The sequence below is a fragment of the Lemur catta genome, chromosome 2 (genome assembly GCF_020740605.2).
Source record: "Lemur catta isolate mLemCat1 chromosome 2, mLemCat1.pri, whole genome shotgun sequence".
Taxonomy (NCBI): domain Eukaryota; kingdom Metazoa; phylum Chordata; class Mammalia; order Primates; family Lemuridae; genus Lemur; species Lemur catta.
Genome location: NC_059129.1, coordinates 686,473 through 702,672, shown reverse-complemented (window position 1 = coordinate 702,672; position 16,200 = coordinate 686,473). Strand labels below are relative to the sequence as shown.

The following is a 16,200-nucleotide window of genomic DNA, read 5'->3' as shown; positions in this document are numbered from 1 at the left end:
GGCAGGCGCTGTCGGACTGGGAGAAGACACTTCCAACGCCTGCATGTGTCAGTGGTCCGGTGAGTTCCAAGGACATACAAAGAACTCCAAACCAACGAGACAAACAGCAAACCCAACAGGAAGGGGCGGGAAGGGCAGGCCGGCCCCCCAGGGGACTGAATGGCAAGTGGCTTTCGGAAGAGGGGTTTGACCTTTGCACAAACATAGGAATTCACTTTAACACAAGGTGATTTAGGCCGGGCGCGGTGGCTCACGCCTGTAATCCCAGCACTTTGGGAGATGGGAGACCAAGGCGGGAAGATCACTTGAGATCAGGAGTTTGAGACCAGCCTGGGCAACATAGTGAGACCCCATCTCTACAAAATGTATTTTTTTAAACACACTCACACAGATTTACATAAGCAAAGTGTGATGCTCGGTAAGGAAACGCTGGAACATTCAGACATGTGGAAAGAAAACAGTTGCCTTGGTTCCCACCGCCCACTCGGGCTGCTCTGCGGCATGTGGGTGGCTTTCCTTCCCGGCTTTTCTCTGCGCAGTCCTGCTGCAGCACTCTGCCGGGTGCACGCACAGGGCAGCTGGCTTTGCCTGCACACACCCAATGCACCTGCTCGGAGTCAGGGGTGTCGGCTGCCAGGACCCCCCCAGGCTACTGTCGGCCTTTTCACTCTGAGTGAACAAAACTACTTTGGGGTTGTTGATTCTGCACATAAAAAAACCACTTTTTTTCTTTGATCCTCACGTGGACAAACCTGCTCCTCCTCGGTACCTCCGGTCACGTCTGAGAGGCTGGATAAACAGTCACTTCCGGCTTTGCTGGTTTGTCTGCGGGGTGCGGGCCTGCGGCACTAATCCCACCAGCCCACGGAGGCTCGGCGAGGGGCTCTGGGCCACCAGCCGGCTCCCGCAGCAGGACCCACATTCCCGGGGGCAGGAGCAGAGCTCTGGGCTCTCTAAGTGCTGTCCCCCACTGTGAGCAAAGCGGAAGGAAGACCAGAGTCCCCCGGCTGGGAGCCCGGAGTCGATCCATCACTGGGTCTCGCTCTGGGCTGCCTCCTCCAGGAAGTGCCCCTGGTTGGCCCCAGCTTCCTGACTCGGGGGTCAGCCCCTCCGCCAGCCACTGTTTCCTCCCCCATGCCAGGCCGGAACAGGATATCCTGTGGATTAAGAGCCTCAAAGGATGGCCTTTTATCCCCATTTTACAGAGGAGAAAACTGAGGCCCAGAGAGGTCAGTGCTCGGCCAGAGACCTGGTCGTCTGTGTTGGCAGAGGAACGTGGGTACATCTCGGGGGCCAGGGTCATGCAGTCAAGTCCTGGCTCAGCTGATACGAGGTGGGCAGTCCCGGAGACTCAGTTTCCAGTTCTGCAAAATGGGCATCAGCACACAGCATGGCAGCCACCCGAGGTGGCACCTGGCACACAGCCAGGCCCTGGTTGGGGGCTGCCCCCCCTCTGGCCAAGCCCTGCAGCTGGCCAGCCTCTCCCAGACCCCTGCCTGGCTGCCAGGTGCCCCCCGCACAGGGTCTGTGGGTGCTGAGCAGGGCCGGCTGCCTGAATGACCACCAGCAGCCCATGCCGCCCCCAAGTACCCAGGAGGGTGACAGACAGCCCCCGTTCACCATAACGCCCTAATGGGCACTGGCTGGGACGCCGGAGGGGCCGGGCTGTTCCCGCTTCCCCACCCCCGCCATGGTTTGTCTCCGTGCTGAGAGGGGGCAGGTCTGATGCCCAAGCCCCTGGCACCAGGGGCGCAAACACATCAGTCCCATCTGAACATCCGGAATGTGTCCTGGGTTTCCAGAGAGTAAAGACCCAGTTTTCCCTCGAGGGGCGGTTCCCTCAGCCTGGGCTGCTCGTGGGGCCCTGCAGGACCCAGCAACCCACGTGCACGAGTGGCCCGAGGCCTCAAGGACCCCTGCCTGCAGCCGTCCTGCCGGGGCCTGACTGTGGAAGGTTCCAGGGTGGCGGGGCTGTCTGGGTGCGGCCACTGGAGGTGCAGGCTCTGTCCTGAGAGGGTGGGACAGGTGGCTAGAGCCCAGCTCTCCAACGCTCCTCCCCCGGGGGGCACCAGGGTGGGTGAGGGGGTGTAAGGGGACGGAGGGAGGAGCAGGGTGCTCCCTGAGCCTGGTGGGACCAGCCAGCCCTGCGGGGAGCTGAGCCCACAGCGAGGATGAGACCAGGAGGAGCCCAGCGCCGGGAGGGCGGGGTTGGCGCCAGAACAGGGGTCCCTGTCTGAGACTGCTCGAAGCCTGAGGGCCGGGCCAGACAGTGAGCCTGGCCTCTGATGCTGTGACACGTGGCCTGCAAACCGTCCCTCCCTGGGCAGTGCAAGGAGCCGGCTGGAGGGCGGGAGAAGCCTGTGGTCACACGTTGCCTTCCGTGGTGGCCTGGCCATCCTCCCCTGGCCCAGAGGTTTGGCCTCAGGCCACAGCGCAGCGGCCTGGCCTGGCTGGAAACTGCTCTGCCCCAGGGCCCTTCCTGGCTCTCTCCCTCCAACCCCGCTCGGTAAACGGGGTTGGGGACATGGCGGGGCTTCTCCTCCAATCCTGTCTGCTGCCCCCACTGTCCACACAGCTTGGGGACTCCTGAGACGTGGCCTCAAGGGGCCAGGTGTCCCCTTGAAGTGTCCCCTGCCCTCCCCTCACCTGCTCCAACATCACCACCCGACGCCCAGAGCCCATCTGACCTGACAATCAGCTCCGAGTCTCTGCCGCCCCCCGGGTGCCAAGCAAGAGGCCCTCGGAGGGCCGCTGGCCGGCTCTGCCCCTGCCACACCGGGCGTCCCCACGCTGGTGCTGTCTTGCGGGAGCGGGTCACGGCAGGTCTCCTCATTAGCTGCTAATTGCACCCCGTGCCGGGCCTCCCAGGGCTGTTGCTGGGATTCCACCTGTTGACAAGCTGTGGCGGCCCAGAGGGAAGACATCGGCGTTGATTACGCCGCTAATGATGCGCTCATCACACCAGTAATTCCCTCCAGCAAATAAAAAGTGTCCGCTTGGCCGACGGAGGCAGGGGCCTCGCTTCCCGGAGGGCGCAGGTGTGGCGGCCGGGGGCTGCGACCGCAGGTGGAAGCGCCCACCGGCATGTTTCTTGCAGAAAGCCGGCTTTCTCCCAGAGTCTGAGGAGGCGAGCCCGCACAGGCCCAGCCCCACGCCGACTCGCCGTGCAGAGCCCACCTGGAGCCCAGGGCCTGCCGGCCAGGCCTCCCCCCCTCCCCCCCCAGCCCGGGACACCAGGCCTGGGAGGACTCCGAGGGGACCGTGTGGACATCGTGGCTGATGTCCGTCCACCCAGACAGGGAGGGGCACCTGAGACTGTTAGGGGTCTGGGCTGATTTCCCCAGAACCCTTACCGTGGACCCTCTCCTCGGAAGAGCCCCTTGTTGGCCACCCGCACCCACCGACAGGAAACAGCCCCAGCTGACAAAGAGCGGGGCTCGGCGGGGGGGGGCATTTAGACAGCGAGAGCTGATCCCAGTGCACAGGGCATCTCTGCACCTGCCCTGGGTACCTGTACTTGGACGTCGCCGGGTGTGGGGGGTCTTACACCTCCGTGACCGCACGGGGGCGCTCTCGGGCCCAACTCCCCACTCCTGCCCCCACTCCCACCTGCCAGGCAGCTCCTGGGCCCCCAAACTTAATACCTGGCGCCATGATGGGCAGGGGCTCTCTCAGCAGGTGACCGCAGTGCTGGGGTGGGCACTCCCCATGGGCTGTGCACCACGGGGGCCACCAGACCCCCATGTGTCCTTTGGGCCTGGAAGACCACAGCCACGAGGGCCACGGCCACAGTGTCCTCTCCCACAGCCCGGCCACCGCATCTCCCCTCTCCCACTTCTTGGGGGCAGGGGCCCTGAACCCAATGACCAGCGTCCTCATAAGAGAAGGGACACAAACCCAGAGGGGAGACAGCCTTGTGAAGACAGAGGCACAGGTTGGGGAGATGCCTGGAGCCACCGGCAGCTGGAGGAGCAAAGCCCCTCCCCAGAGCTGCAGGGTCTCGGAGCTGGTCTGACTCCGGCCGCCAGGCCGCGAGAGGACACACTGCTGTTGTTTTAAGCCCCGTAGTTTGTGGTCATTTCTTACTGCAGCCTCGGGAAACAGACAGGGTCGCTCCCTCCAGAGGGTGAAACTCCGACACCAGCCACAGGAGAGGGCCAGGCAGAGCCACGCGCCCCCGGGGACACCAATCCACAGGAGGACGTTGGCGCACTTCCTCCCGCCCAGCAACCAGCTGGCGGCTGTGGGCAAAGGGCAGCCCCGTGGGCACCCCCGGAGCAGAGGCCAGGCCAGGCTCCCATTCCAGCCTGGGAAAGGGGTGCCCACACGTGGCCGCTGCACCACGGCAACCCCAAGGTCCACGGCCTTGGCCTGTGAGCTCAGCCGGCCCTGGGGTCCTCCCTTCCCCTCCCCGGATTCCCAGGGGAGGGACCAGCACACGGGAAGCACATGGTAAATACTCGCTAATGATGATGATGAAACAGCTGGCAAAATATGAGAGCAGGGACAACAGAGGCGTGATGTTGGCGTAAGAGCCAAGGGTCTCCAGGGAAAGGGCTGAGAGTTAATGAAAGACACCCCCCCGGGGGGCTGAAAAGCCTCACCCCGGGCTCCTCCCAGAGCAGCAGGAGGAACCTGCTCCAGCAATATCATGTGTGCACACACCTGTGTGGGTGCGTGTGTATGTATGTGTGCGTGTGTGTGTGTGAGAGAGAGAGAGAGAGAGCGAGCAGACACTCCTGGTCACTATTTTCTGAACAGAAACTGGCTCTGCGGGTCACCCAGGTGCTCCTACAGGGAAGAAGCCTGGTGTCTGTTACAGCAGGGCCACCTGGGGGCCACGTCGGGGCAGCTGAGCCACAGGATTCTGGCCCCATCTTGCCCTTTTACTTATTTACTTCTTTATTTTGAGATGGGGTCTCACTATGTTGCCCAGGCTGGACTCAAACTCCTGGGCTCAATCCATCCTCTGGCCTCAGCCCCTGAGTGGCTGGGACTACAGGTGCCACCACGCCTGGCTCCACTACCGTTTCTCGCAATCATGTTATGGACATGTAAATTCACACACCATACAACCCACCCATTTAAAGTATACAGTTCGATGAGTTTTGCTATATTTCGTTATTAGTTTTTAGAACCATGGTAAAATATATATATAACATAATTGCCATTGTAACCATTTTTAAGTATCCAATTCAGAGCGTTAATGACACTCACAATGTTGTGCAACATCTATTTCTGAAACTTTTGCATCAGCCCAATCAGAAGTGCCCTCCCCCAGCCCCTGGCAACCTCTGTGATACTCTCATCTGTACGGATTTGTCCTTCTGGACATGTCACGTGAGTGGAATCTCACAGCATGTCACCGAGCGTCCTGTTTTCGAGGCCCATCTCCGTCTAGCGTGGTCTGCATGTTGTTCCACTTCCTGCCTGAGTGCTGCTCCGCTGCATGGACAGACCCCATCAGTTTACCCCCCATCTGCTGAGGGACGTGGCTGTCCCCAGCTTCTGACTAAGCCCCACCTTGCTCCACCTGCATTTGCTCTTACAAAGTTGGGTTTGGGGGGAAGAAAGACTGAAACCTGGCCAAGTATCTACACACCAAACTCCCACAGCACTGGGGGAACCTCCCGCCCCACCCCAAACAGAGACCATCCTTTGCCCCCAGGCCCCAGCCAGAGCCCCCCTCAACAAATGCTCCCCCACACCCGCCTGACAGACCCTCCCCCCATCGCAACAGCACCCCTCACTCGCACGGTTTTCGTAAACCTCCTCCACCCATTTCCGTGAAACTAAGTCTACTTTGTGTTTCACCTATTCCTAATAATCAGCAGGATTCCTCAGATTTCAGGCATCCCACCTTGGAGCTTGGTCAGGTATCGCCAGGCTGGAGGGGGGGGGGACCTGGAGGCCCACCTGGCCCAGGTGCTGGGGAAGCTCCCAGCGCTGAGGAAGAAAGTCCTGCGGGGCTGCAGGTGCCCAGGGAGGCCGCGCCAGCCAGTGGGCCTCGAGTTCCCGGGCCTGGTGGCAAAGCCCGCAGGTAGGCGCGGGAGGCACCAGGTCTCAGAGTCAGGTGGGAACTAGCTGTCCGAATCAGGGCCCAGAAAGGGGTTCTACCAGAACCTTCCGGAGAGCAGGAGCCTCAGACACGTGAGCTCACCACCAGTAATCCGGGGCTGAGTCTGTGGCGGCTGGAAATACATCAGGCTTGATCTCTGGAGTTTTCTGGAAAGTCCCCCCAAAAAACTTGGTCATTCAGTGTGTCACCAGACATAATTTACAACGGTTTAGAAATTGGGTCAGACTCGCAGCGGACCTGTTCCAGGTTATAAAATCTCCCAGGGAAATGGACTTTTCCAGGCTCATGTCCAAAATAGCAGAGCAGGGGTCTGGCATGCCCCGGGCAGGGCTCCCGGGATGGCCCCGAACCCCCAGGCCCCACCCCCTGGCCCTGACCTTTTCACCTTATCCGCTGCCTGAATTGCTTCCAGAGAATCGAGCGCCTACTGTGCGTCAGGCGCCGTTCTTGGACCAGCAAAGTAAAGCAAAGTGCGGCCCCGAGCCCGCACCTGTCGGCAGGTAAGGTCTGGGCGCCTAAAAGAACGAGCGAGGACCTCTCCGCTTCTCTGCGCAGGCGCGGAGACTGGCGCCAGAGCTGCGCCGCCCGTCGTCCCGCGCGCTCCGACCCGGCGCGGGGGCCGCGGCAGGTGCGGCGACAGGTGCGGCGGCAGGTGGGCGACACCGGCGCCAGAGCCGCTGCTCCGGGTGCGCCGGCAGAGGGCGCCCACCCTGCAGGCGCCCGGCTGGAAGTGAGGGGCGCATGCGCCTCGTGGGACGCTTTTCGGCAGCGTGGCGGAACTAGTTATCCCTTTCGCGCCGTTTGGCGACACCTCCGCGCGGCGCCCGGCGGCAGCGTGGCAGTCATGGCGTCGCCCTTCAGCGGGGCGCTGCAGCTGACGGACCTGGATGACTTCATCGGGCCGTCTCAGGTGGGCCGCTCGGGTGGGCGGGCGGCCGCGCGCGGGGAGGGGCCGGCGTGGGCCGGGCGAGGCTGCGCTTGGTCCGCCCCTCGCGTGGGGGGAACCCCTCCCCGCCTCGGCTTCTTCCCCTGAGAAATGAAATCCGAATCCCGGTCCCCTCGAGGCCACCAGCGACCCCCGCCCGGGGCCTGAGGCGCTCTGGCCCGTTTCTTACCAACAGGGAAACTGAGGCCAGGGAGGGCTGTGCCGCCGACCCGCTGACTGAGCCCCGGGTGTCCGGGCGGCCGCCTGGGAGGGCTCCGGGCTCGCAGGCTCGCGCCGCCCAGCCCCGCGGGGGCGAGCAGAGCCCGGGGCCGGGCCGGGGCCTCTGCCAGGCCTCGGGCCCCTCTCGGACCTGCCGTTTGTGCCTCTGCATGCGCAGGGACGCCGCCGACCCCAGCCCAGCCCGAGAGCAGGGCGGCAGCTGCTCAGCGAACGCTGTGCTTGACGGCGCCCGGGGACCAGACAGCGCCACTGCATTGCAAACGGGCCGGTGTCGCCCTTGTCGGGCGTGCTCTGGGCGCGCCTATCGCCTACCGAGGGCAACCAGCCCTGCGGGCCAGAGCCCGAAGGCCCAGAGTTAAGGAGAGGAGAGAGGGGCTGCCCTGCAGGGATAAGCTGGGGCAGCCTCCTGCCAGGGCTTTCTGGAACTGGCGGTTTCAGGGACGGCAGTGGCCTAGAGAGAGAACGTAAGGAGATTGAGAGAGAAATGAACTTTTTTCCGGGCAGTATGCGGGGAGGTGCCCTCCATCCAGTCTTTTCCGAGCAAAGCATTCCTCTTCGTAGCCGGCGTAACACTCTGGTCGCGCCTCCTGTTTATGCTCAGGATGAAGGTCGGGGTTGGCAAGAGACGGTGGGACCAGCCTCCGTCCCGAGTGCCTGGCTCAGGGCAGTGCCTCTGTGTCACGTGGCTGGCCGCTGCGCAGCCAGGCTGCCTTCCTCGAAGGCCCGCTTCCGTGGGTACCTCTGCCCACTCACGGGCCCTGGTTCGGGTCTCTTCCTGGTACAGGACTGCATCAAGCCCGTGAAGGTGGATAAGAGGCCAGGAAGCGGCGTAGCCAAGATCCACATCGAAGATGACGGGAGTTACTTCCAGGTCACCCAAGTAAGGCCCATGGGTTTCGCCACCACAGCCCCTGCCTCGGCTGGTGGGAAATACGCTTTCTCTACTTCATCCGCTCACGAGGGCAGTGACCCTGCGGCCTTCCACATCTCACCAGTCCTTTCTCACTGGTCAAATTCACCTACCACCAGGGAGGCGGAGGGTCAGGGTGCCTGGGGAGGGTGAAGGGGAGGCAGCCAGGCTGAACAGTGGCTCTTTGGCAGGATTGTGGATCCTGTCTGCTTCTAATTGTGCAAGGTTTTCCAGTTCAGACTTCTCCTTCTTAGATAACATCTATTTCCTCTAATTAAGTGATGATGAGATCCCTATGAGGCCGGGTGCGGTGGCTCACACCTGTAATCCTAGCACTCTGGGAGGCTGAGGCGGGAGGATTGCTTGAGTCCAGGAGTTGGAGGCTGCAGTGAGCTATGATGACACCGCTGCACTCCAGCCGGGGTGACAGAGTGAGACTCTGTCTCCAAAAATAAATAAATAAATAAAAAATTTAAAAAGATCCTGATGAAACAGTGTTAAAATTCACCCCCAACAGTCTGCCATCAGGGCTCTAAAGAACATCGTCCCAGTCCCGATGCCCAGCTCACAGCAGGAGGCTGTGCCAGGGACCCTTCCTGAGGAGGGAGGGACTGCAGGTGGCTCCTGGTGCGGGGGGGCGTGCAGATCTCTGTGAAGGACAAACAGCAGGGTCGAGTGGTCGCAGGAAAAGAGCGGGATTGTCACCCTACAGCACACTGTGGAGCCTGGTGCAGTTGGGAGACCTGGCTCTCGTGAGGGGTCCCGTGGATGAAGGGACCCAGGGGAGCCGGTGGGCCCCACTATCCAGCCATCCAGAGCAGCAGCAGTTGACTCGAGCAGCTCGTCAGCCTCCGGCTCAGCACAGAACTGCGGCTGGTGCCTCTGGGCCTTCAGGCAGCTCCAACTGTAAAAATATGGGTTGAGCTGAAATCGAGGCTTTGGAGCAATGCACAGGCCCAGCTGGGAACTAGGCAGGAGGGCACCTTGCTCCCCGGTCACATTCGAGGCCCCGCCTCAAACCATCCCTGTGTTTGCCGGGGGCTCAAGCTGGGATTGTTTTGCATCTACGAAAAACCACTGAGGGTCATCCCGGCCCCGCCTCCAGCACCGTGGTCCTGCATCGGTCTGGCGGAGTCTGAGGACCGTTGCTGCCCTTTTCGGCCCCTGCACCCTGGGCCAGGCTCCACATTTCCGCCCGCTTCTCGCCTCTCGTCTCCTGTGTCCCTCTGTCCTCTCTTCCTTCGTCCACCCTTGGCTTCCCTCCTCCTCTGCCATCCCGAGCCTTGCCTTTGGCCCCGCCCTGCCCACAGCTCTGTAGCGCAGCCGGGACCAGCAGCCCCTGGGATCCTGTGGGTGGCAAGTCAGCTGCTTCTCCGCAGATTAACAGCCTTGAGACTCGCTCGCGTGGTTCTGATGCACTAACCCAGTTTGAACCTAAAAGTAGAATTTGATAGCCATATGAAAATCTAGAATGTATATAAGCATTTTTGTATTAAATATTTAATTTTTAAAACACTCAGTGGCACATAAGCCCGGCCTGCTGCCCTGTCGGCTGCCAGTGCTGTTACGAGCGAGAGAACAGGAGCCTCTTGTGGACCCCGCCATGCCGGGGCGCCGTGTCCTGGCGCAGTGGGGCCCTCTGTGCACCGGCTTCTTGCTCCTTCGCAGGACGGCGGGACCCGGAGGCTGGAGAAGGCCAAGGTCTCGCTGAACGACTGCCTGGCGTGCAGCGGCTGCGTCACCTCGGCGGAGACTGTGCTTATCACTCAGCAGAGCCACGAGGAGCTGCGAAAGGCACTGGACGCCAACAAGGTGAGGGGTGGTGGCCTCGGGGACTCCGCTTCAACCTGAAATCATCCCAGCAGCCTGCGGCATGTTTTGTCCAGGGCAGCTCATGTCCTGAACCTGCTGATCCTCTGTCTTCAGGTGACTTGTGCGCTTTAGATCTTGCTGACGGGCTGTCGGTGAATTACTTGTCAGTAGTCTCCAAGGTTCAAAGTGTCAGGCCCTAAACTCTGGGTCCTAAGTGTAGGTCACAATGACATGCATCGCTGGAGCTAGGCATGCAAAGCCGACAACTCTGGGTCCTAAGTGTAGGTCACAATGACATGCTTCGCTGGAGCTCGGCATGCAAAGCCAACAGCATCTGCCTCGGCCGCGGGACCCTGCATGGAGCCTGTGGAGTAAGCGGCGCCCCCTTGCCTTGCAGATGGCGGCCCCCAGGCAGCAGAAGCTGGTTGTCGTGTCCGTCTCGCCTCAGTCCAGAGCATCCCTGGCTGCGCGGCTCCAGCTGAGCCCCACAGACACTGCCAGGAAACTAACCGCCTTCTTCAAAACACTAGGTAGGCGAGGCTCGGGGTGAACACTGTGGGTCCCAAACAAGGGGACGGCTGCGCGAGTCGGGGCACTTCCAGCCTCTGAGGCCACGGCTCCTCACTCGGTCCTGAGTTTAAACTCGGTCCCGAGTCTTTGTTCTGCGCCTGACGCAGCTGAAGTTCCTGTTTGGTGTTTGTGCTTCCGAGAGGAAACCCATCCCAATTCTGACCTTGCACTTTCTCCGAGTCCAGGATCCGCCCGCTGCTCACACTGGTTTTGAGCCGGTGTCATTAAGGCGGGTTTTCCAGGTCCGGGACGGGTTCTGGCTCGGGTCAGTTTTGGTTGGCCGGGAGCTGGACTGGGGAGGGGTGTGGCTGTCCGGAGAGCCCCCAGCTAGATTGGGGTCCCAGGGCCAGAGCGGCCGGCAGCCCCGCCCTGCTGGGAAACACGGGGGAGCTGGACGTGGTGATCTCTCGGCGTTTCCACGGGACACTGCTCTTGTCTGCAGGTGGCCTCATGCCTGGGTGGCCACTCGTGACCGGGTCCCTCACACAGACGCCCTGAGGCTGTGCCTGGCCCCGTGCGGTTCGTGCCGGCCCGACCACTGTCTGGCACTGGGAGCCCGACCCGGCGTCTAGGGAAAACCCAGCCTGGGGCAGCCCCGGTTCCTCAGACGGGAGGTGCAAACCTAGCCCTGCCACAGCAGGGGACACACTCAAACATGTCAACTTACAGATCCTGGGCAGGGAGGGCAGTCCCCGGTCTGCAGGTCATGAGAGGCCAGGATGGAGAGTCAGGAGAGAGGGGACCCGTGGGCCAGCACCTCTGCTGGGGCTCAGGGCATTATCCAAGCAGGTTTCCCATGGGCAGTCGTAGTGGTGGGTTTGGAGCGAGCAGGCAGGAGTTCCGGGGCCCCGCGGGGCAGCTGCACGGTCTGTGTGGGCTGTGGGCACCGTGGGGCTGCATCCAGCCATCCCTTAGGGGCTCACCGGGGAGCAGCGTGCAGGGCAGGTGTCTGAGGAACTGGGAGGAGGCGGAGAGGGAGACTGGGCCCTGCTCTGGTGAGAGAGTTAAACTTGCATTCACGGTGGGCGCCCAGGCTGCGGAACAGCACCAGAACTCGCGCCACTGAGGCTGACGCTCGGGGGCAGGATGCAGGTGCCACGCCCAGCAGGGGCGCTGACATTGTCCTTTTGGGCGATGCTTCCTGCAGCCGCTGTGGGAACAGCTGAGCTGCTGCTGGGAGGCCGAGCCCTGCTCCTGGGGGCTGCTCAGCGGTGCTGCCCCCGCCGCGGCCAGCCCAGGACCCGGACACTGTGACGCTGGCCCCGGCCACGGCTCGTGTGTGGGCGTCCTTGGTGTGTTAAGTGGGCTCCCGCCTTCCAGGGGTGCACTTTGTCTTCGACACCGCCTTCTCGAGGAACTTCAGCCTCCTGGAGAGCCAGCGGGAGTTCGTGCGGCGATTCCGAGGCCAGGCCGACTCCACGCAGGCCCTGCCCATGCTGGCCTCCGCCTGCCCAGGTGTGCTCGCGGCCCCGCGGACGGTGTGACATTCAAGTTCAAGTGAACTGAAAACTCGACAGGATGCTGACGGCTCTGGGGGCTTCTGGGAATGACGGGTGGGGGGAAGCGTGGGCCGGAACGTCAGCACAGGTGACCTCTTCTGGAGGAGGAGCCGCCCTGGGGTCTCAGGAGTCACCTCCAGTCACTCCAGTCCCGGGAGGGTGGTGGCCGGCAGGCTAGAAAAGGAGCATTCTCAAACGCCATCGTGCTGTCCTGTGCACGGGGTGCCACCCCCGACCGCCGTGCCCCCGCCAAGTCTCTTGTGCCCCTGTTGTCTCAGGCTGGATTTGCTACGCTGAGAAGACCCATGGCAGCTTCATCATCCCCCACATCAGCACGGCCCGGTCCCCACAGCAGGTCATGGGTGCCCTGGTCAAGGACTTCCTCGCCCAGCAGCAGGTGACAGCGTCACGCCGCCTGGGCACACGGCAGGCAGTGGCCGCAGGTGCATGTCCAGGCCACCTGCCACGGGGCTGCAGGAGACACAGAGCCTTAGGCTGTGGCCGCGTGGCGATCACTCGGCATCTCATAGTGGCTGCCGTCTGGCACGCACAGCCCTCAGTCCAGCACCGCCGGCCACCTGCCGCCGAGGACCGCCCCCCTCGCTAGTCACCAGAGGTGGCCAGGCCTGGTGGGGGGCAGGAAGCCAAGGTCACCTGGTCCAGGCCCCCCTGCAGCCCCTCCCCAGGATTGAGCCTGAGGCCACCCAACCAGCAGGGGGCAGGAGGGAGGTGGCCCTGGCGGTGACAGACGCCTGTCCTGCATCATCTCCCTCTGGTGTGGCCGACTCCCCCCACCTGTTTCTGTGTCCACCGTGACCTGCGCTCTGCTGCTTGCCCCACAGCGGGGGCACAGACGCGCCGTGGCTGGGTCAGTGTCCTTCTCCTAGACATGCCGGGGCCCGTGGAGTCCGTGGCTCACCACAGAGTCACCAGGGAGGGTGCCGGGGCGCGCTGGCTGCGAGGTTCATGGTCATGTGCTGGCCGCTGGCATCCATGGCCATCCTGTGCCATGATGTCCCGCACCGTCCCCCACACTGGCTGCTGGCCACTGGGGTCTGGGCTCGGGAGTGACAGCTGTTTCTGTGCTTCTCCACACAGCACCTGACCCCAGACAAGATCTACCACGTGACCGTGATGCCCTGCTACGACAAGAAGCTGGAAGCGTCCAGACCCGACTTTTTCAACCAGGAGCACCAGACGCGAGATGTGGACTGCGTCCTCACGACAGGTCGGTCACGCCATGCTGCCCTGGCCCGCTCGCCCCCGGTCCGCACAGATGGCGCCTGCTGGGGTCCTGCGTGTGGGCTCTGGCGGGGCCCGGAGCTCCCTGTGGGCACCTCCCGGTCTCTCCGATGGCAGCTGACCCGCCTTGGGAACCCGGCTGGGTGGGCCCCTGTCCCTCCTCGTGTGCTCTGAAACGAGTCTGAGGGGAGATGTGTGAAGATTCTCCATCTGGCCCCCTTGGCTCACGCGAGCCGCCCCCATCCTGACTCAAGGAGCCTCACAGCCTCCCACGTACTCACAAGACTGGAGGTTCCCTGGTGTGGTGGCACCTGCAGTCCTGCTACGGGGCAGGACAAGGCGGGAGGACTGCCTGAGCCCCGGAGTTGGCGGCTGCAGCGAGCTGTGGTCCCACCACTGCGCTCCAGCCTGGGCAACAGAGCGAGACCCTGTGTCTAAAAAAACACAGACTAAGCCGCCCAGGAGGCTGGACAGACGGGCACTGGAGGAACACGCGAGCCCCGCCCACCGCCGCGCTGCCCCCGGGTGGGCAGGAGGCGGCCCTCCCAGGGTGCTCGGCAGTGCAGTGGTTCCTTCTCACCCCTGTGGCTGGGTCCGTCCTCCCACCACACGCCCGGGGTGGGCGCTGGGGGCCTGGGGCCAGGTTGCGGAGGACTGGGATGGTCCTCGGGGGTCCGTGTGTATCCGGGTCCCAGCTAAAGAGTGCGCTGGGGTGTCCGTGTCATCACAGGGGAGGTGTTCAAGCTGCTGGAAGAAGAAGGTGTCTCGCTGTCGGAGCTGGAGCCGGCCCCCCTGGACAGCCTGTGAGTCACCGCCGCGCGCCAGAGGGGGAGGGACGTCGGGCATGGAGAGCCTTTGCTGCGGCTGCAAATGCTGCGTGTGGGGGTGGGGCAGCCCCCCTCCTCCCGTGCCCCCCACGGCCCATCCTGGAGTCACCAGAAGTGGCTGAATTCACGGTGGCCAGTGGACAGTTGCTGATGGTCATCAGAGCCTTGTGCAGGTCTGAGCTCACCGGACGCAGTGGCAGGACGTCTGTCTCAGACACACCGCAGACCCCCGGGGGCATGGGGAGCCCTTCTCGTGCCCTGCGCTGTGCTGAGGCCCTGCCCCTCGCCCAGGCCCAGCGGCGTGTCTGCGGAGGAGCCCACCAGCCACCGGGGCGGGGGCTCGGGCGGCTACCTGGAGCACGTGTTCCGGCATGCGGCTCGAGAGCTCTTTGGAATCCATGTGGCTGAGGTCACCTACAGACCCCTGAGGTCAGTGGATGGGCCTGAGTGGCAGGGCCGGGGGGCACCAGGCCCCGGTGTTTGCTGAGGCCACCGCCTTGGCCCTGGGTCCTCTCGCTGGGTGGGCTGGGTGGAGGGTGGCGTCCAGGGTGTGGGGCGCACGCTGGGTCCCGATCTGCCCGTCACCGGGGCGCTGCAGGCAGGGTGCGCACCTGACACCACGTCCCTAGACGGGGGCTGGGGCTCGTAGCTGCCCTTGGGAAGGAGGGATCCCCATCTTAGATAGGGAGACTGAGGCAGGCGAGAGCACCTGCTGGACTGGAAGAGGTGAGACAGTGAAAACGGGGGAGGGGACCAGGTGTCTGGGCCTCCGCTCTCGGGCGCTGGGTGACAAGCCCGGTCGGTACCCCAGGAACAAGGACTTCCAGGAGGTGACCCTGGAACAGGGGGGCCAGGTGCTGCTGCGCTTCGCCGCCGCGTACGGGCTCCGCAACATCCAGAGCCTGGTGCAGAAGCTCAAGCGTGGCCGCTGCCCCTACCACTACGTGGAGGTCATGGCCTGCCCCGCAGGTAACCCCCGGGCACGGGCCGCGGGGCCCTGCCAGGCCCAGAGCTACAAGCCCTGTCCGCCAGGCGGGAGGGACAGATGGGGCGCCGGGGCTCCCGGGCAGGTGGGAGGCTTGGGTGGCTGGGTGTGCTGACACCGGGCGTCCCCTGCCCGCCCTGCCACAGGCTGCCTGAATGGCGGAGGCCAGCTCAAGGCCCCGGACACGCCGGGCAGGGAGCTTCTGCAGCAGGTGGAGCGACTGTACGGCCTGGTCAGGACAGAGGTGCCCGAGGACGCGCCTGGGGTGCGGGAGCTGTACGGGCGCTGGCTGCAGGGCGAGGCCTCGGAGCGGGCCGGCCGCCTGCTGCACACGCAGTACCACGCCGTGGAGAAGGCCAGCTCCGGCCTCAGCATCCGGTGGTAGGAGGCCGTGAGGGTCTGCCGGAGCCCACCTGCAGCCAGCCAGGACTCCCAGGAAGGCTCACGGGATGCCCGGCAGCAAGGTGACATGCTCCAAGGCCCCAGCGCCCTCCCACCAAATTTGGAGTGAACTGCAGAATGTGCTGGAACCACACGGGAGGGGGAAGCTGGCTGCACCCAGGATGGCGGTCAGGGCCCGCAGCAGTCACTGGCCCCACCGGCCTAGCTGCTCTGCGGCTCCCCGCTGGCTCTGCCAGAGTGGGGCAAGGGGACCGAGGAGTCTGAAGGTTCTGTGAGGTTACGGAGACTCTGCCAGCAGCCCAGGGCCAAGTCCCGTGGCACTGCCCCTGCGCCTCCGGCTCACGGTGACCGAAGGGTGGGGAGCAGAGCACAGTGGCTGCCTCACGCCGGACTGCTAGAGTCACCCCCAAAGTCATAGTGCAGAGCGTGGGAAATGGGGCAGGACCTGCCTGGCAGGAAGGGGTCCCCTGAAACCAGGTGTCCACTGTCAGGAAGCCGTGGCCCCCGGGGTGAGAGCACGTCTGTTTTCTGGGCCGGGTCTGCTCTCGAAGCACCGGGCGCCCGCTGGTGCTGGGCGTGCCCAGCTGTCTTCGTCCCCTGGCTGGGTTCCTGCCACGCCTGTGTCCCACAGAGCCCCAAGGCTAATAAAGGCAGCCCCTCCTAAAACACGTCACGCACCTCTGAACGCAGCTCTCTCTCGCAGCATCCG

The 16,200-nt window shown here is 63.6% G+C and overlaps 1 protein-coding gene across 7 annotated transcripts; it reads left to right on the top strand.

The window, feature by feature from the left end:
- The first annotated feature begins 6,716 nt into the window (after positions 1-6,716).
- CIAO3 (cytosolic iron-sulfur assembly component 3) lies at positions 6,717-16,164 on the top strand. Of its 7 annotated transcripts, XM_045541033.1 has the most exons (11): positions 6,727-6,989; positions 8,029-8,124; positions 9,823-9,966; positions 10,364-10,496; positions 11,857-11,991; positions 12,314-12,432; positions 13,134-13,263; positions 14,008-14,080; positions 14,396-14,533; positions 14,916-15,073; positions 15,236-16,164. In XM_045541033.1, exons 1-11 carry the CDS (start codon positions 6,924-6,926, stop codon positions 15,472-15,474), a joined length of 1,431 nt encoding a protein of 476 aa, XP_045396989.1. In that variant the 5' UTR covers positions 6,727-6,923; the 3' UTR covers positions 15,475-16,164. The 7 variants fall into 7 exon arrangements, 6 of the variants coding, with proteins under 6 accessions (XP_045396990.1, XP_045396989.1, XP_045396988.1 ...); XM_045541030.1 differs by lacking the exon at positions 6,727-6,989 and having other exon boundaries at positions 7,565-8,124; XM_045541034.1 differs by lacking the exons at positions 14,916-15,073; positions 15,236-16,164 and having other exon boundaries at positions 6,717-6,989; positions 12,314-12,478; positions 14,008-14,575.
- Positions 16,165-16,200: the final 36 nt, after the last annotated feature.